Source organism: Cotesia glomerata, linkage group LG8 (assembly GCF_020080835.1).
Source record: "Cotesia glomerata isolate CgM1 linkage group LG8, MPM_Cglom_v2.3, whole genome shotgun sequence".
Classification (NCBI taxonomy): domain Eukaryota; kingdom Metazoa; phylum Arthropoda; class Insecta; order Hymenoptera; family Braconidae; genus Cotesia; species Cotesia glomerata.
This window is the reverse complement of record NC_058165.1, coordinates 11,895,116-11,916,324: the sequence shown is the minus strand read 5'-3', so window position 1 is coordinate 11,916,324 and position 21,209 is coordinate 11,895,116. Positions and strand designations below refer to the sequence as shown.

The window sequence follows — 21,209 nt, the reverse complement described above, 5'->3', positions numbered from 1 at the left end:
CCGCACCTAGATCCTCCCTTCACGAAGTAATGCCTGACGGCCGGTTTCCATGAGGGATTAGAGGAAAGAAGGAAAAGGAGGTTTAGGGGTTTAGGTGGGTAGGGGCGTTACTGTCGAGTTTTAGTACTACGCTGCGTCGATTCGCCACATATCCAGGCCAAACAGCTATGCCTAGAATCCGTAAAAGGATTCCCCTAAAAAACACACACATGGAAAAAAGCGGGCCCAATTCATAGACAGAGTGCCCTGAGAGTTGCCAGTGCCTTCCGCACTATATCAGAAGAAGCAGTGTGCGTCATTGCCTGAACCCTACCTTTTAGAGTACTAGCAGAGGAAAGACGGGCCCTTTACCAACGAAAAAGGTCAACTGCACTGAGCCCTGAAGAACCTAGAATTGAAGAACCGTAGAACAGCATAGGCCGATGGTAACTACAATGGGATGCCGCAGAGAAGGGTATGTGAACGCACCGCCTCATACCTCAGATCGACATTTGGCTTAACCGGAATCACGGCGAGGTCAATTACTATCTTACACAGATGTTGTCGGGATACGGGTGTTTTCGAGAGTATCTACACCGCTTTAAACACGATGATTCTTCGGAGTGCCCGTCCTGCCCAGAAGTTGCTGAAGATGCGGAGCACGTCTTCTTTGTATGTCCTCGTTTCGATTCACACCGTGAAGAGTTGGAAAGGATCCTCAACCAGAGAATGCAACCAGATTCACTAGTGGAGGCAATGCTGTCATCAGAAGCTGCTTGGAACGCTACCAACACGTTTGCTACAGAAGTCCTCACAGACTTGCGTTCTACCGGAAGAAGAAGAGCAAATATCAGAAGATAGAAGGAAGGAAGTTAGGACCTTAGCCACCAGAAGAAAGAGCAGTAGCTAGATCCTCCTCTCACGAAGTAATGCTTGACGGCGGTTCCCATGAGGGAATAGAGGAAAGAAAAAAGGGGTCTAGGGTTTAGTAAGTAGGGGCGTCAGCGTCGAGTTTTAGTATGACGCTGCATCGAGTCTTCACATATCCAGGTGAAACAGCTATGCCTGGAATCGGCAAAAAGGATTCCCCCCTCTAAAAAAGAAAAAAAAAAAAAAATAAGTTAGCCTCACAGACATAAGGTCACGAAAGAAGTGAAACTTCTTTAAGCCGCTTTGAATAAATAAACAGATCAATATATATATAAATATATATTATAGCATTTCATTTATTCTCAAACAAAATAAATTTATTGGATTAATTATTCGGTTTTTAAGAATTAAAACAATTACACATTTTTTAATTAAAATTTATATGAATTTATTTACAAGAATATTATGTTAACAACAAATGTAAGTTTTATTTTTCCTTTTTATTTTTTATAATTATCATCTTATTTATTTTTTATTATTACTTGAATTATCAACAAATGTTATCAGCGGCTTGTGATAGCTAAAATGTGAAATAAATATTTTTGTCTGTATTCTATTTAAGTATCTCGAAAAAACCGCATCTATCGTTGTCCCATGTTTTGTCGTTGGTTCATTTGGATTATTATTTATCGATAAATCAAATTTGGTCTTTAAAAAATCAACCAAAACGGCCGATGACTCCGATGAAAAATTTACGTTATAATCTCTACTAAGGATTATAGGTTTTTTTTTAGTCTTGATTAAGCTTGATTAATGTCTTGATTAAAGCTTGATTAAAGTCTTGATTAAGCTCTTCCGCAACAGCAGCCGAAAATGGTAGTAGTGCACGATGAATAAATTTTATTATGTCTGTGATATGCTTATTCGGTGATATATAAATTGATACTAGTAAAATGGACTGGCCATTTTCCGTTGTACATTCAGTGGCACAGATTTCTCCTACAGCACTGAGTTGTACTCCAAGTGCTTGTATATTATGTACTGAAATGTCCATTGATGGTGTTACAATGTGTGTTGTATCGTTATCATTTTTATAAATAGCTACGACTCCAGATCTAATATTAGGGCGTTTATGTTTAACTACACAATTAAAATTAGCAATGGAAATGTCTTCATCATTATGAGTCCACGTTTCAGATAAAAAGTAGAATATTTGAATTAGCAGCTACTTTGTCGATAATGTCATCGTTATGGGCTTGTAAACTTTGAATATTCAAACTATAAATTGACAAACCAGGCTTTTTAGTGATAAATTCAAGTATTTGTGATTCTAATGTCAATAATGGGTTTAATGACAGTCTTTGAAGCTCAAATTTTGACGGACGAAGTGCAGCTGGCTTTGTTCGCCCATAATAAAAAGTAGCCGTATTATTTTTTGTAACGATATATAATTTTTCAATCGTAGTAACTCTCGATAAAGCAACGTACAATAATTATCATTTACTTACCAAGATTAAGAAAATATAATGATGAAATTATTAATACGAATGTATAGACAGGAATTGAGAAATTTATATTTGAGTCAACACGTGTAAATATATATACACCCCACTACCCCAAAACTATTTACACAAAATAATTAAAAAATATAATGAAAAATAATTTTCCAGGAATAAATTTTAATATATATATATATATATATATATATATATATATATATATATATATATATATATATATATATATATATATATATATATTATATATATATATATATTAAATAAGTGTATTTTTCATGTATTTATAAGTATTTACGTATTAATTTATGCATAAATCTATACTAAAACGTTTTAAATAAGAACGGTTTGCGACCGCTGATATACGCATATACATATAATATATATACACACATTATATATATATATATATATATATATATATATATATATATATATATATATATATAACGTGGTGGAATTACGACGCACGCGCACTGCACTCGTTCACTCTACTTGACTCTCCTTAACTCTTCCCACTCTTTAAAATATATAAGGCTTGCTCGGCTTGCTATACAAGCGATTCCCCCACTCGCCTACTCTAAACTTTCACTCAATGCTTCTCCTCTAGCGCTACTTCCCCTTTTCCGCCTCAAATCGTTCAATTTTACCCTCCGTAAAGAAGTTTCACTTCAAAAACAACACACACTCACACACACACACATACATACAGCGGTACGGACATCATCGTGAAAATAGTCAGGAAAGCTGTTTTGTCGAAAACTATCCACTTAGGATAGTTTCCGTAATTATTTTGAAAATTATGATTAATCTGGGATTAGGATATTAAATAAAATATACGTCGATTTGTTGGGGAATAAAATGAAGATTTATTTATCCCCAGAGGAGGAAAACTCAGTTGGGCTGAGAAAAAACCTCCTCGAATGAAAAAATGTACAAGTAAGAACGCAAAGCGTGTAGTGAGAATGAAAAAATATGTGTAAATTGCCGTCGCAAACAACACAAACGAGGTGAGCTCAATTGCTTTAGAAAAGCAAATGGTATTAATTCAGAATTAATGAATTTACGCTAGCTTTTAAGCTAACTAGATTTAATTAATAGTGAAATACTAATTATTTGACGTAAAATGTCGGTGCAGAGACTGATTGATTGATAAGAATTATTAGTGTAGGAACTAATTAGATAATTCGATATCAGAATCGAATAGTTGATAAAATTTGATTTGATAGAATGATGATTAAATATTTAGCAATGAATTTAATATAATTTATTACAAATATTGCGTGTTAACTATGGATTTTCTAAAGCCGCGTGGCTGATGCAATCCTTTGTTGAAATGGCGCGTAATGACCGCGTGGCGTCACTTATTAATTTTAATTAATTTAATTCACTGAACAGTTACTAATGATTTTTAATGATTTGAGAATTTAATTGGTAATTGAAGTTAATTAAATTAATAGTATTTAATGAATATTTTAAGTGTTCAAATAAATGCGTAGTATAAGTGATAAATCAGAAAACGATTGACACAGAGTAGTCGTACTAGTACAAGCGTCCAAGCACAACTGCTTGCCGCCGACCTCGTGAGCCGGCTTCTCTCCCGCTAACCAAGGCGCGCATGAGCGACAGCCATGGTGTGACACGATTTTTCACGAGTTGGAGCGATCAAGCCCGAAGGCGCAACTCCTCTTATAAATTTTTATTAAATGTCTTTTCTATCGGTTAAACAAAAGCTTCTTAGGTCTTCAAAACGTCGAGATCTGCTGAAACCTCGATTTTTGCAAAACGGGGTAAAACCAATAACTTCCCGATTTTTCGAAAATCTTCGATTTTCTTAGCGGAAAGTTAAAAAATTAGTTTAAATTATTGTTTCATTGTTTGATGTTATTTCACTGATTTTTATTTAAAAATAATATATTATCAGGTGTTAAGAAACAAAATTTACTGTTAAATACTTGAATTCTAGTAAGTTCTGCAATATTCGTTTAATAGATTAAAATGAAAAATATGTTGTTTTATTGTTGACTCTGATCTCACTGATTAAAATTCTGAAATTAATGATTACCAAATAAAAATACATTATATTTACTGTAAAATAATTTGATTTTAATAATTTTTGCAATTGTAGTCTTATGAAGTTAGATTGTGATAAATTAAAATGTTGTTTTATTGTTAACTCTCAGTTCACTAATTTGAATTCAAAAATGAATGATTTCTATTATATATAATTTCAGTGTCACGATATTTTTCCGAGATGGAACTACATAGACTACACTTCCTCGAACTACGAGATAAGTACTCGTCAATCACTGAATATTATACCGATGGGTCGGCAATCAACAACAGAACAGTCTATGCAATTATCTCCGATTCCACCATACTAGTGGCTCAAGGGACCCATGACTACAACTTAGTCTTCACGTGCGAAGCCAGGGCGATTTTTCATGTCCTGCTTAAAGGCCATTGAAAATCTTTCGACCGCAAATCTCGTCATACACAGAGTTCAAAGAAATCTAGTACAGCTTAAGACACTTAATAAGTCAGTCACCTTCTTTTGGATACCTGCTCATATTGCTATTCAGGGAAACGACCTAGCTGACCAGGCGGCCAAGGCAGCAACTACCGCCAAATACTCTCCAAACAATGTTAATGCTCGATAAAGCTGCCAAAATGATCCGTAAGGCGACCACCAATTACTGGAACTCTATCTGGCTTCAAACTACCAAAAAGCTACACGACGTAAGAAATAGTGTAAATCAAGCACTGCCTATATTGCTCTTCAACAGATGGGAATAACAAGTCATCACGCGAGTTCACATCGGTCATACGCACCTCAGTCACTCCTATCTAATTACCAAGGATCCGCAGACCCTGCGTCAACGATGTGACAGCTCAATGTCTATCACATATGTAGTCACATAGAGACATTAATCTGTACAGCAAAGAGGTCATAGCAAGATTCGAACGGACTGGGGGGAGATAAAACGGAGAATTAGACCTTGTGTTTGCTTGAGGGGCTGTTATGATTAGCTGCTGTTAAAATCCCGGGAATTTAATACTACTATTGTATAGGCCTTTAACGATAAGTACTGAGGCACAGATTCTCCTTTTTTCGAGGGTGAGTAACCCAGCATCCGAGCAGAGAGAATGATAGTCAGTACCCTGTTCAGAATATTTGCCCTACTTTTATAAGCAAGATACTTCAGGAACTTACGTTGAACTTTTTCAAGTTCGAGTTTGTACTTAGCATATGATGGGGACCAAAACACTGCAGAATATTTACACTACTGAAGTATCGAGTGTTAGAATGGCTTTAAGGTTCTTGAATTTTTTAGATACTCTGATAACAAATCCAAGTCTTCTCATTGCCGGAATGACCGTATTTTTTATATCAGGAGTGAACGATAATCGAGCATTAAATGTTACACCAAGATCTTTACCAATGTTTACTCTATTAAGTATCTCAACCTCAATCTTATAAGGATAATAAATGATATTATTAGACCTACTATATAATATAACACAGCATTTAAAGGCATTGAGTGTTAATTTATTATCGCAACAATGAGGCAAATGGCCTTAGATTTAAACAATTGTACTCCTATAGTTGCTGAGCAATCGAGAGCTAGAAAGACAAAGCTCATCGTATGTTTGACGTATATAATTAGTTTATCTCATAATTATGCGTTTAAATGCGAAACAAATATTATGACACTACAGTGCTCACGTTACGTTATTATTTTATTCTATAAACCATGAAATTTTAAAATAGAAAGTTAATCTCAACATATTTTTCAATTTCTGTGCCAGAGTTACAATTGTAACAGGCTTACCCTAAATCGATAAGTCGCCAGAGATCGATGACTTTTCGACGCAGCACTGGCGCGTCTCGATCTTCGGGCCTAAATATAGAGTAGGAGGGGGTAGTATAGGGGTTATTATACAGGTGAGCCGTGCATTGCAATAGCTTGAAGTAGTAAACCGCCAGACAGTGTGCGACAGTATTCCAGAGGTACCAGTCCCCGGAGTAGTTACCAGACGTAAGATGCCAACAACATCTAGGACTCCAATCTCAAGTAATGAGTTAGATCATCGTATATACATCAAGGTATTGAATATAATTACTATGTGGACTAGGAGTGGACCGCGGGGTTTACACTCGGTTTTCTTCTCCTCTGATTAACTATCCATCATTAATTAATTAATAATAATTCAATAATTATTTAATTGCAATTGATTTTCGTTCGTTAGTCGCTGTTAAGCGTCCCTCAAGGGGGTTTATACCCGAGGACTGCTCAAGGACCTTGCGGTGTTAATTGTCGTGAGAATTTATTTTATTAACTTACTCGATTAATTATTAATAATTTTTAACATCTAAAAGATCGGTTTAGTTGCATTTAATTCATTTAATAAAATAAAAACCGAATGATAAATTCTTCGAGAAAGTTCCTTTGTCTTCTCACGCATCAGGCAAGCGTCGGTCGAATTTTGCAACGCAGTTAACTTGTACCCAAGGTCAAAATTACTACGCACTAACGATCACTGACGTCCATTTTGAGCGCGTAAATTCCTGGCAGTTATTTTACTCGACAAATTATTTTGAACAATTGAATAATTATTAATTAATGTTATTTATTACAAGGAAATAATTATTTAACATTATATTATTTATTGAGAATTGATTCACTGAGATTTCGGCACACTTAAGACTGATTTACCCGTGGATAATTTTTCGTTAATTTATTTTATATTGAGATAAATTATTTATTAATTAATTATTTAATCGAAAATTCCACGTGGTTGTTTTTACATATTGAACTTAAGTTCCTGAATTTATTTTGATAATTAAATTTATTATTTCATTAAAATTATTTATAAAAGTATTTATCGGCGTGGATATTAAGTCCAAGATTATGTGGCAATGTCTATGCAAAGAAGGATGATGATTCACTTAAGTTTCATATCAACACTGAAGATGATCTTGAAAAACTTTTATAACAACAAATTGATCAGCCTATTGTAACCAGTATATCAATAAACATCTTAAGTCTTAATATAAACAGTTATTTAGCCCATCTAGCACAATTTGAAGCTCTTGAATAAAGCTGCAATTAAACTTACGACTGATGGGGAAGCAGTAGCTGATTGGGCTAAAGAAGTTGGCCTTGAAATCAATTTTTCAAAATCTAAGGTTATGATTCTTGGAAGTAACAGAAGACTCAAGCCCTTAGACAACTGTGATCTTCCTCCAATTATTATAAATGGAAATGCAATACCCTATGTTAATAGAACCAAGCATTTGGGGATTCACCTAACCAGAAATCTTTCTTGGGATGTCCATGTTGCCCATACTACTCGTAAAGTCTACGCTACGTTAAATTTCCTGAAATATAGGAGAAACATTCTCTCTACGTCCACTCGCAAGCTCTTAGTCATGTCCACTATCATCCCAATTATTGAATATTGTTCATTAGTCTTTCTTGATTCACCAAAAAAGTTAGACTACAAACTGCAGCGTCTCGTGAATAACACTATCAGATTCATATTCAATCTTAGACGTGATGAACATATCACTCCTTACAGGCATAAATTAAATTGGCTCACAATTAAATCCAAAAGACTTTACGCTTTAGCTTGCTTTATGTTCAAGTTTCTAAACTCGGGTGAACCCAAGTTCCTTAGGAGTCTTTTTATTGAAGAACCATATGATATCAGAAGATCTGACAGAATTGCAGCAAAATTTAATAACATTCTTTTCAAAATGCCAAATTTCTCGACTACAATCTACGAGCATTCATTTGTAATCTCTGCAATTCGAATCTGGAAAGAGCTACCCACTGAAGTCATAGAATCACTCAGCCTAGACTCCTTCAAAAATGTCAAACAGGCCATTTAAAAATTTAAAATAAAAAATTTACGTTCTAAATTACTAAAGTATCTAATATGTTACTATTGAAAAAATTAGCTTTCAAATATTGCTCATTGATTCTATTGTTGTTCTTATTCTTATAAATAGTACAGTACTATTGAATTTTGCAACTATGTTATTAAATCATTAAAAATTATTAACTTTCTTAAAATATTATGATGTTAGTCTTATATATTTAATATTGTTATACGTGTACTTTATTATAAAAATTATGTATATTATTGTCATTCGGCTAGTTTGCCTTGATATAAAAATTGAATAAATAAATAAATAAATAAATTATTTAGTTAAAATTGTACGATGAAATTCATAAGAATTCGTTTTATTATTTAATATTAAATAACGAGTCGAATTGGAATAAATTTATGCGTCGGATTTTAGTTCAGACATTTGGGTATTAAATTATTAGTCGTGAAAATATTTTATAATTCAATGGCTAGCTAGTGACTGATGTTTAAGTCGAGAATTTAATTTTTCATCATTTTCTTGAATTAAATTTTGTTAATAATTGTTTAAATAAAATAAAGTAAAATAGAGTCAGTGTGTGAGTGTGTACAGGGTATGTGTGTGAGCTACAAGACATCTAGGTCTACGTTTAGTCACTGGGTAGTTGTCTTGTAGCAGTGTATGTGTGTGAACTGCAGGACATCTAGGTCTACGTTTAGTCACTGGGTCGTTGTCCTGCAGCAGGGTATGTTAGGCTGCAGGAGTATCTAGGTCTACGTTTAGTCACTGGATCGTTACTCCTGTGGGCCGAATTAACGAGCTCTTTCATACGATTAGTCTCTGTGCAGAGTGATTAATCTTTCAAGTCGTGGAGTTAGTTTTGTCAGTGTGGTTAGTTAGTCAAGTTGAGAATAGTAGGAATAAGCTATAGTTATAAGTTGATTATTGAGTGAGTGTGAGTGTGCGTAACTTGTTAAATTTGTTTGTTGCTAATAAATACCGGTTATATTGTTAATTAAGAATTTATTTATTTTATAGCACCTTCCTCCACTCTCTCTCCCTGAAGATAAACTCCCAGCTCTGGTTCCGGTTCCAGGAACTGTCATTAAAAATTCTGGTGGCGCCATTTTATTTATTAATATTAGATTTCAGTTTTGTTTAGTTTATTGTTTTAAATTAATTTAATTTAAGGGGCCAATTGAGCGGCATAAAAACCCGTTACACAATAAATTTTTTTAAATTGAAATAATCCCTTAATAAAATTTAAATGTTCTTGATAAAATATATCTTGTTGAAAGTGGACATTAATTCTTTATTTCCTAAAAATTTCTATTAGGAATCGAATACAGACTTACCAATTATACTTCGAATAAATACGTCACGTCGCTCTTTATTACTAACCAGAGCACTGTATTTCCTCCCACCTTCACCCCATCCACCAATAGCGATCGCTGTTTGCAAGCCCGGGAACTTTTTCTTCAAGCCGACAAAATTGAAAAATCCATTTTGTTTCACGTCAATTTCAGGATCTAAGATGAAATATTCCCAAGTAATGTTACTTATACCGATGAATGAATAAATTATATGAGTACAAAGGTCACCGCGGATATTAGCGATGCCGTAACTACCAATTCCAGGTCTATAAATTGCCCAATTGCTGAAATAGCAAACAATTCTAGCTGTCTGTTGTATTACTGAAATCAAACAACAATTTGAATCAATTATTTCAATGATGCTAAGCAATACATAATATATTGAGCTACGTTTCTGAGACCCTAGATTTTCTTTCATAAAGTTAGATTTATGATGCTTATACCGTTTGTCTAGTTATATTTTGTTTTAGTAAAATAAACAAAAATTTTCCATGTTTATTCTTTAATTGAGACCTTCGTTTCTAAATAATTTGTTTTATGCAATCTTATTCATACTTGAATCCTCGTAAGCTGAAAATTTCATGCATCTATTTAAGTGCTGAATCATTGCCACATTGGAAATTCATTATCAGTAAAAAATGGCTTTGAAAAAGTATAGGTCTTCAAATAAACCGTAAATTAAAGCTATATCTCTCTGATTGAACGAAATAAAGTAACGAAAAAGACAGTATAGATCAAATACTTGTTCACTTTTTATGGATAACATAATACTAGACGAATAAATTTAGCATGAAAAATCGGGCTTGGTAATAAAAATTTTTAAAAATAATAAAGACTCAGTAAAACGGTTGACTGACGACGTTTTTCAGCTCTTCGAGCTCAACAACATGATTACTAGGTTGATTAAAAAAATAATAGTATATTGTGTGACAAGGAATGAAAAAAAACGATTTCAGACCAGAGTGAAATTGCCTGCCCGAGCGAAGCGAGGGCTGGCATTACTCGGTCTAAAATTGTGTTTCATTCCGCGTCATACATTATATTTTTCATATAAGTTGCATTAAAAATGCTAGTTTCAATGTCTGGAGCCAATCAAAACTAAATAGTTTCAGAAGACTGACAAAATCATCATTTTACTTATTAAGAAAATTAAAACCTACAATTCAAGGAAGTGATGGTTTATTTTTTATTAAAGATTATTCGTGAATTGAATAGTTTTTTTCTCTCATTCTTATTTATGCTTAGTAACAGAATTATAATATGTCAGTACAGTTAACGATTAGAATGACGATTATAAAGGTATAAAATAAACAAAAGATACTCTGATAGGATTGAAAATAAAGCTGCAACTTTATCTCGCAGACAGAAAATCGTAATTTTCTGCCCGCCAGAAAGAAAATGTTTGATTCCTGCCCGGCAACAGTCGCATTGGTCTGAAATTAACTAGTTTTAGTTGGCTCAACAGGCTTTGAAACTTGCATTTTCAATGCAGGTTATGTGAAAAAATAATTTTTTTTTCATTTTTTTAAAACAGTTCACTTCCAGTTTAATAAAATAGTAATATGATCAGGATCACTGGTAATTGGAAAAAATAATGTTAATCAATTCAAACAATCATTGATTTGCAACGTATCGTCTTTATTCTTAAGATTTTATCAAGCTCTGGAAAATAATATAAAAATTAACGAGATATTTTTGAATTTGGTAAACATGACAAATATACAATACCGATATTCCAATGACTAACCTCAACATGTCTTAATAGTCGTCAAATTGAAACATGTAAATACACGATCTTCTTCAATATAATTATCATTGTAATTACCAATTGATAATTTGATAAGCACAACAATATTTATAATAAAATACAAACGATTGATCAAATAAATATAAATAAATATATAAATAAGCCTTTCCAGCATGTACTTACTGACAAACATAACAGTCAACTATAAACAACTATTTAAACATGTTGAGGTTAGTCATGTTACTCCATCATAAAATAAATATAATATAACGATTTTATAATATAATATTCTCAATTTATAGACTTAATTTATGAATATAATCACCAAGATTCAAATTTTAACTTATCAGTGAGGTCGATAAACTAGGGTAGGACAATTATAGACTTCCCAATAGTTAGTATACTAGAAACTATACGCTAGTTCGTATCGATTTATGAATACGGTTATTTTATACTCTAAAACATAACCTGTGAATTGCTGTTAATCTTTTGTGCGATCAAGTGTCTAGTGAAAGATTGTTGTTTTTACATTTGCTAAATAAATGAATAATTATTATAGTTTATGAAGACCATTATGATTTGGTATTATTTGAATAGCTAATTGTTTTATTCTATTAATCTAAATTGATTGGAAAAATTTTATGAAGACATTATGGCATCAATAAAGTAATTCGATCGATGTTGTAATCTATTTAAGTTGGAATCGCATTCAAGAAAAATGGGTTTATGTCCAGCAACTGACATTATAAAAGTAACGTTAGGATTAGGTGGAAATTATTTGTTATGCAGTTCGTCTCGAAAATAAGCTTCAAAATTAGTAAAGGAACAAACAAATACTAGTAATGATCCTAATGTTGATGCAAGTGACCATGAAAATGATTCCAGTGACAACAATGAGAACAATGATGGTGTTGACAGTGAAGTAACACAACTGCCACGGATCTTTCGTTATCCTTATCATTCTGTAAGTTTTCTGAAATTATTCATACATTACATAAATACATTCCTAGCAACTACATGTTTCATTGTTTTTTTAAGGTTCCTTGTCGTTTAATAGCGAATCTAAAAATTCACAATCAAGCTCGGCATCCCAAGTTAGCGCTGTAACTCAATTACCTGTTATAAACGATGCATTGCGACTGTTGAATCAATCGCCGGTTCCTTCAAAAAAATTGAATGATTATAAATTTTTAAGAAGTAAAATAAATCAAATATTTGACAGCTTAAAAAAAATTTTGCTCTCAGCTGCCGATGAAGGATCGATCGACGACGATGGTGAAAATTTTCGCTCCTTAATTAAAATGCTACATGACAAATTCGATGATAAAGAAACGGATAAATCTTTAAAAATACAAATTTTAACATTGTTACCTGAAAAATAGAGTGAAAGATGTATTTGTGAAACTATAAATATATTACGACATTTAACAAGGATAGCAAAAGAGTTGGTTGAAGAAAAGGGTCTACTTTCAATACCTGAATCGAAATTAGGTAGGTATAGCGTAAAATTGATGTTTCTGGTACATCTGAAGACTGAATTACTTAACATTTTTTATATAGGGAGGACAATTACTCATCAAATATTATAAAAAATTAAGAATTTTTACAACAATGATGAGTATAGTGCTATAATGCCCGGTATGAAAGACTTTGTTTCAGTTCGGAATAATGATGGTAATCGAGTACAGGTCCAAAAACCGCTTGTTCTGTCTAACTGAAAAGAACTATGCCAATGTTTCCGTGAAATAAACCCAACAAAGAAAATTGGATTTTCGAAATTCGCTTCTTTACGATCGAAACATTGTGTGTTAGCAGGAGCAAGTGGAACACACACCATCTGTGTATATATGATGTATCAAAAACTTTAAGTTGATGATGCTTGGTAATTATCAAATTAATTAATAATTATGTGTGTGAATTTTCTGTGTATTTAATAACTTTTCTATTAGGTGCAAATCTTCATTCTTTAACAATAAATACAGAAAGGCCCATGAAACACTATAGTGATTGTTTGGACATGATAATTTGTGAGACTCCGTCGGTGCAATGTTATTTGGGTGAATGTTACAACTGTCCAGGGGTAGATGAGTTGAGTAACATTCTACTTACATGTTTTGAGAATCAGAAGATCGAGAATATTACGTATAAGTATTGGATATCAGAACCGAGAAGTAGTTTGGAAACTTTTATCAAGCCTACAGAAGAATTTGTTGAAAACTTTTGTAGTGAACTAAAAGTTCTCTTACCTCATTCATTTATTGCTAGAGAACAAGCTAAATTTTTGAAAACATTGAAAGAAACACTGAAACCAAATGAATTTGTCATTATTTATGATTTTGCAGAGAATTATGCGTTCGTAGTACAAAATGCAGCATCTGGTTTTCACTGAAATAATAATCTGGCAACAGTTTTTCCGGTGGTTATTTATTACAAAGTAAATGATGAACTTGAACACAAAAGTTTAGTAATTATTTCAGACTGTAATAATCACGATGCCGTTGCTGTTCATGTTTTCATTAAATTAATAACTGATTTTGTAAAAAGTCTTCCTGAACGCTGTAACAAGATTTATTATTTTTCTGATGGGGCTCCTCAACAGTTCAAAAACTTTAAAATTTTTGTAAATTTATATTATCATGAAGATGATTTTGATATTCCTGCTGAATGACATTTTTCTGCGACTGCCCATGGCAAAGGTCCGTGTGATGGAATTGGTGGCATCATCAAACAATACGCAGCAAGAGCAAGTCTCAAACTTGCAGTTTTAAACGAATAACATCACCGATAGAATTTTTTAAATGGGCTTCTAACCCTAATAACTTACCAAATATCATAGTTAAGTTTTCTCCAGAAGAAGATTATAATACAGCATTAACTGATTTAAATGACAGATTTTTGAAAACGAAACCAATTGTAGGAACTCAACAACTACATTGTATAATTCCAGACAAAAATGGTTGTTTGTATGTTAAAAAATTTTCAAACTCTAATGAACACAGAATTTGTAAAATATTGAAACGCCAGAGAGAGAATTAATAAATAATTTTTGTATTGTTTTTGTGAAATCATTGGATATTAACTCGATTAATCATTAAACTTATTCATTATATTTGTAAATAAAGTCTATAAATTAAGAATATTATATCATAAAATCTTTAAATTATATTTCTTTTATGATAGAAATAAAGTTCACGGAAAAAAAATTTCTTCCATTTTTGAAAATTTGACAACTTTTTTTCTTAAATAAATAAAAAAAATATAAAAAAAAATCGGCCCTGCCCGAGATGAGCGGGAAAAGTTGTCAAATTAATTGGTTTCTTTAAGAAAAAAAAAAAAAAAATCTGCAAACTTCGAAAAAATGACGGTTTTACTAAAAAAAACCGATTATTTTATATAATTGATCATGTTAAATTTTTTTCGTGTATTTTTTCGAAAAGTTCATTTAAAAACGAAAATTTAAAAATAAAAAAAAGGTACCCAAAAGTCAATTTCTAAAAAAGTTATGGCTATTTGAAAATAAAAAAGCCATTTTTTTAAAAAATTCATAACTTTTTTGAGGCTGGACAAAAAAATTTGATAAAATTCTTAAAAATGTTTTTCAAAAGGTAGAAAAGGATGGAAAAGTTTCAGCAAAATCTAAAGGGGTCGGGTTCAAAAGTGGTCGATTTGGTGTAGAATACCCCTTGTATATTCTCGAAACATATTGTTAATAATTTAAATTGCCTTTACACTTTATTCGTGGATGACCATCCGTTCAGGAAGGAGATCAACAATCTAACAGTTAAACTAACGAAGTCTATCTTAAAATTTGAGATACATGTTACTGATTGGAAAGTCAATCGAATGACTGAGCAGTGCAGGAAGTTGGAGCTGGAGCTTATGACCCAGATTTTACTTTTTGTATTTGAGTATTTTAGTTTATTTTTAGTTAATTACTTAAAAATTAATAGAAACAATTATTGTTATTAGTGCGGCGATTATTATTTAATTATTGTATTTATTTAGTTAATAATTTTATATTATTGTTACCGAAGGTATGATTAAATTAAGAAATTAAGCGTGTGAGAAATTATTACGAAGCCGAACGAATTAATTGTAAAAGAAATTAAAATACTGGGAAAATTATTCTAAGTTCCGAACAAGATTTAGTATGGGAAGGTGATGAATGGATATAAAATGAAAGAATTGACGATTATTATTTTGTAAGAAATAAATTAGGTAAGCGAAAATTTTATAAGTCCCGAGGACAATTTAGTATGGAAAAATCAACGAATGGATATATAATGAAGGAAATTGCGATTAAAATAATAAAGAATTGTGAATTTGACGAAACGAATGGATAGAGAATGAAGAAAATTACGATTAAAATAATAAAGACTTGAGTTTCGAAAATAAAAACTTAGAATTTGGCGAGACGAATGGATGGAAAATGAAGGAAATTACGATTAAAATAATAAATAATTATTTTTGAATGCTAGTACGAGAACACCGGATAGGTGTCTAAAACGACTCTTCCTTTTCGTTACAAGAGAGTTAGGCAAAAAATGATAAACGCCAAAATTTGGCTCGATAAAGCAAGCAGTTCTTTCTCGGGAGAATTACTCGGGCGAATACTCTTCACCAAGTAATTCCAGAGGATGATACTCTACCTGGAGTCTGACCAAGGCTCAGGTAAGTATCATGAACCGACCGGATGAAAGTGCTTCTCCCCGTGCCAAAGCCTTCAGCTGAGGTACGGTAGGTGATCATAAGCCGTGTAGGTGGGGGCGAAGAGGACACTCTCCATTCGCTCTCGGGGTAGAGGTTTAGGCCCAGGGGTGACGGCTAGTCTCCTGGGGAAGCGGGGAACCAGCTTTTGAAGTTTAGTTCGCGATTTTGACGCTCACGGTGAGTGAGAGTATATGTGAGAAGAGTGTTCTAACATATTGTTTATATTGTTTAATTTGTTTATATTGTTTATATCGTTTATTAACATGATCAGGCCAATAAAGAGGTTTCTCTTTTTTTCTTTGATTGATTTAAAATAAAGTGTTTTGTTTATTATTTTGTTATTGATAATGTAATCCCCGTTTATGACCCTGGACTCCGGCGAGCAAATTTCGAGCCGGGGACAAATAAATTATTTTATTTTTTATAATTTTTTTTTTGGAAAACGTGGACGTTACAAGCTTAAGAGAAGTATGAATGAAGTTGATTTTACGAGGTGGGAACTTATAGCGAAAAAGTTGTATGAAACGCAGTTTAATTAGGTATAGATCATTAATATCAAGAAAATCGGAGAATTGAAGTCTGACACGTCGAGCATGAAATGCAGGACACGTGACCAGGAATATATTATCAATTTATACTAATGTAGTCTTATCAGAAGATGTAAAAAGAGTACTATGCGTGGATCCGCAGTTTGATTTGCCAGTTAAGAAGAAAGATGTCTGTCCGGTAGTAGTAATTAAAGATGCGGAGTTCTCAGTGAACAGTCTACCAACACTGGTTGAAGAAGAGAAACTGGTTAAACATGAAAAAATCTTACTTTGGTCGCAGATTGTTAATATCATCAATTATTATAAAAAACCTGAACCGAAATGGCTTGATCAGTTTGGCAGAGATGTCTTGACAACGTGTAGATTTTTTAAAGAACATAGAAATATTATTGTCTCTAAATCTGTCAAAGGAAATTCTACGATTATTACGGAAAGAAGAGAGTACTGAGAAGTAATGTATGATATGTTAGAAGATGCAACGACTTACAGATTAATGAACAAGGATCCAACTGTTAAATTTCAACGGATGGCGAATGATTAAGCAATTCTGCTGAAAGAAAACGAGGTAATTGATAAGAATTCCTTAAAAAAAGTAAAAAAGTAAAAAAAAGTAAAAAAAATTAGGAAAACGGTTGACCCTAAAGGCCATCCCTGCAACTTCCCTCTAATTCCGTTAATACCTGGCCGCTTTTTTGAGCTCTTCGAGCTCAAAAGTACAATCTGTGTGTTGTTTTAAGCTCTCCGAGCTCAAAAAGATACCTTTTCTATGCTTTTGAGCTCTTTGAGCTCAAAAGTCTGATAGAAGTTTCATAGAACACTATTTTTTGAATGTTCATACCGCAATAACTTTTGAATGAATGAACCGATTTTTACGCGGTTGGCGGCATTCTACGCAGTTTTTTAAGCCTCATAAAGAATTTCTAAGTTTCAATTGGTCAAACTAGAAATTTCGGAGTAACTGAAAAAACACTTTTTTCGGTTTCTTTCGTTCACGATATCTCTCGAACGAATCAACCGATTTTGACCGGATTGGCGGCGATCGACGTGGTTTTTCAAGGTTGAGAGCTGATTAGTTTTTGGAATCGATCGGTTAAGCCGTTTAAAAGTTATCCCAAAAAAACCACTTCAGAAAAAATTTTTTTTCCTACTTTTTTTTAGATTTCTCCAAATTTCTCAAAATCTATCGGTCCGAATCGGTTCAAATTAACAGGAAATCTAAGTTTGGCGAAGCCCTTTCGAATGGCATCAACCGCGATGAAATCGGTCAAGCCGTTCAAAAGTTATAAGAGGTTTACATACTTACACACACACACACACACACACACACACACACACACACACACACACACACACACACACACACACACACACACACACACACACACACACACACACACACACACACACACATACAGACACAGTGACAACATCGCGAGGGTAGTCAGGGAAGCTTCCTATGACCTTAAAACGTCGAGATCTGATGAAAACTCGATTTTTTCAAAACAGGGTGAAAACAATAACTTCCTAATTTTTGAAAATCTTCGATTTTGTTAGTGGGAAGTTAAAAATGTCGCAGTGATTTTAAAAAAACACTTGTTTTCAAATCTTTTATTGACGATATCTTTTGAACTGATTAACCGATTTCTACGTTTTTGGCGGCAATTGACGCGGTTTTTTAAGCTCTATAAATTATGCTATGTCATCAAAAGTGATCCGAGAAGAAATGACGAAGTTATGTGAAAAAAACACTTTTTTCGGTTTTTTTCGGTTTTCTTTCGTTCACGCTATCTCTCGAACGAATCAACCGATTTTGATCGGGTTGACGCCGATCGGCGTGGTTTTTCAAGCTTAAGGGCGGATTAGTTTTTGAAGTTGATCGATAGAGCCGTTTAAAAGATATTCCAAAAACTACTTTCAAAAATGATTTTTTCTTATTTTTTAAGATTTTTCAAGATTTCTTAAAATCTATCGGTCCGAATCGGTTCAAATTCTCAGGAAATCTAAGTTCAGCGTAGCCCTTTCGAATGGCACCAACCGCGATGAAATCGGTTCAACCGTTCAAAAGTTATAAGCGAGTCACATAGTCACACACACACACACACACACACACACACACACACACACACACACACACACATACATACATACAGACATAGTGACAACATCGCGGGGGTAGTCAGGGAAGCTTCCTGTGACCTTCAAACGTCGAGATCTGATGAAAACTCGATTTTTGCCAAACGGGGTAAAAACAATAACTTCCCGATTTTTGAAAATCTGAGATTTTTAGCGGGAAGTTAAAAAGTAAAAAAAGTAAAAAAAGTAAAAAAGTAAAAATCTCCGACCTGTCGTTAGTTGCATTGGTTCACCGAGTTACAATCTTGCTAAGTTGCTCCATAATATTTTATCACCGATTACTAAGAGTTTTAATTTCTGTGTCAAGAACTCGTTTGAACTTGCTGAACATATTAAGACCATATACCTACCACCTGACTATGTTTTGGTTTCTTTGGACGTAGTGTCTCTTTTTACCAACATCCCAAAAACATTAGTTTTACAGGTCATAAACGAGGAATGGGATAGCTGGTCGAAAATGATTAGTTTAAAAAACAAAAACTTGATGTTAAAATTAATTGAATTTCGTTTTAACTCAACCTATTTTCAGTTCGACGGGAAGCTGTACCAACAACTAGACAGCACAAACATGGGGAATCCAGCAAGCCTTGTGCTAGCTGATATCGTTATGGACTATCTATTGAGGAATGTTCTGCGAGTACTGAGCTATCCATTACCTTTAGTAAAATTATACGTAGATGACAGTATACTGTGTGTCCTGAAAAATGAAACATCGAATGTATTGGCTGCCTTCAACAATTTTAATGCTTTCTATCCGGTCTATACTAAACACATTATTTATATTTGTAAAAATGTGGAACGCTTCACGATTTTGCATGTCATCCGCAAATTAGAAATATAAATAATGCTATGAAGCGGGAAAGAATAGGAGTTACGATAATTATTACGTAAAGCGTTCCACATTCACGTAACAGGATATTGGTAGGGAAGGATTGAGAAAGGATTGTGGAGAGGATCTTCTTAATGTGAGTTTATAGAGCATGCAAGAAAAAATTATTAGATAACTCGACTGGGATTCGAACCCAGAACCTTCCGAAGACATGTTGGCTACTCTACCATTTGAGCTATCTAGTCTATACTAAATTTCACTTTCGCTTATTCTATATACATTAAGGCACACCGTCCATCTTATGGCAAGCATTTTTACAAATATAAATAATGCTGTGAAGCAGGAAAGAATATGAGTTGCGCTAATTATTACGTGAAGCGTTCCACATTTACGTAACAGGATATTTGGTAGGAATGGATTGAGAAAGGAATGAGGAGAGGATCATCGTAATGTGATTTTATAGAATATGCAAGAAAAAATTATTAGATAGCTCAACTGGGATTCGAACCCAGAACCTTCCGAAGACATGTCGACTACTCTACCATTTGAGCCTGTCGTAAGATGGACTGTGATTTTAAAAATGCCTGTCGTAAGATGGACGGTAGGCTCAATGTATATAGGGTATTCCATGCCAAATCGACCACTTTTGAACCCAACCGCTTTAGATTTAGCTGAAACTTTATTATTCTTTTCTACCCTTTGAAAGACATTTTTGAGAATTTTTTCAAATTTTTTTATCCAACCCAAAAAAAATTATAAATTTATCAAGAAAATGGCTTTTTTATTTTCAAATAGCAATAACTTTGTTGGAAATTGACTTCTGGGTAACTTTTTTTTTTTTAATTTTTGTTTTTGAATTAACTTTTCGAAAAAATACACGTAAAAAATTTAACATGATCAATTATATAAAATAATCGGTTTTTTTGAGTAAAATCGTCATTTTTTCGAAGTCCGCTATTTTTTTTTTTTTTTTTTTTTATAAAAAAAAAAAAACTTCAATTAATTTCACAACTATCCTCGCTTATCCCGAGCAGGGCCAATTTTTTTTTATATTTTTTTTATTTAAAAAAAAAAAATTGTCAAATTTTCAAAAATAGAAAAAATTTTGTTTCCGTAAACCGGGCAGTCTTCTGCAAGATAGACGAGGCTAGCGCGTTCAAAATCCTCGACAAGGCCCGTATAATAATCAGATGGGTTAACTGCCGCGTTCGCCCAGTTGTAAAAGTAACACGCTGTATCAGATGCCTCGTATACGGGAATGTGACGAACTCCTCCAAGGGGCCTGACCAAAGCAAATGCTGTTTTAAATACGGGGGAGAATGCCACAAAACTGCAGACTACGTTGAACAGCCAAAGCGCTTCCTCTGTACACTGAACCAAGAAGCTCCAGATAGCTTATGTCATATTCCAGGCTCCGGGGCTTGTAATGCATTCTGCACCGTACTTGCCGAAGCTATGAGAGGGCAGAAATGACGCTCATACTCCAAGGAAACCTGAATAGATGTGCGTTGGCGCAGAACTTACTTCGTCAGCGAGTCTTTGAAGAGAAGATTGACGTTTGCTTCATCTTTGAACAATATCTAAACCTCCATGACAGAGCATGGTTCGCAGATGAAACTGGCATGGCA

General features: G+C 33.4%; 1 protein-coding gene across 1 annotated transcript in view; it reads right to left on the bottom strand.

Annotated features, from left to right (window-relative positions):
- LOC123270797 (endochitinase) overlaps positions 1–21,209 on the bottom strand; it is a 166,135-nt gene that overhangs the window by 80,636 nt on the left and 64,290 nt on the right. The window contains exon 3 of the mRNA XM_044736949.1: positions 9,597–9,935. Coding sequence (XP_044592884.1) covers positions 9,597–9,935 — 339 coding nt within the window. The remainder of the gene's footprint in view (positions 1–9,596; positions 9,936–21,209) is intronic.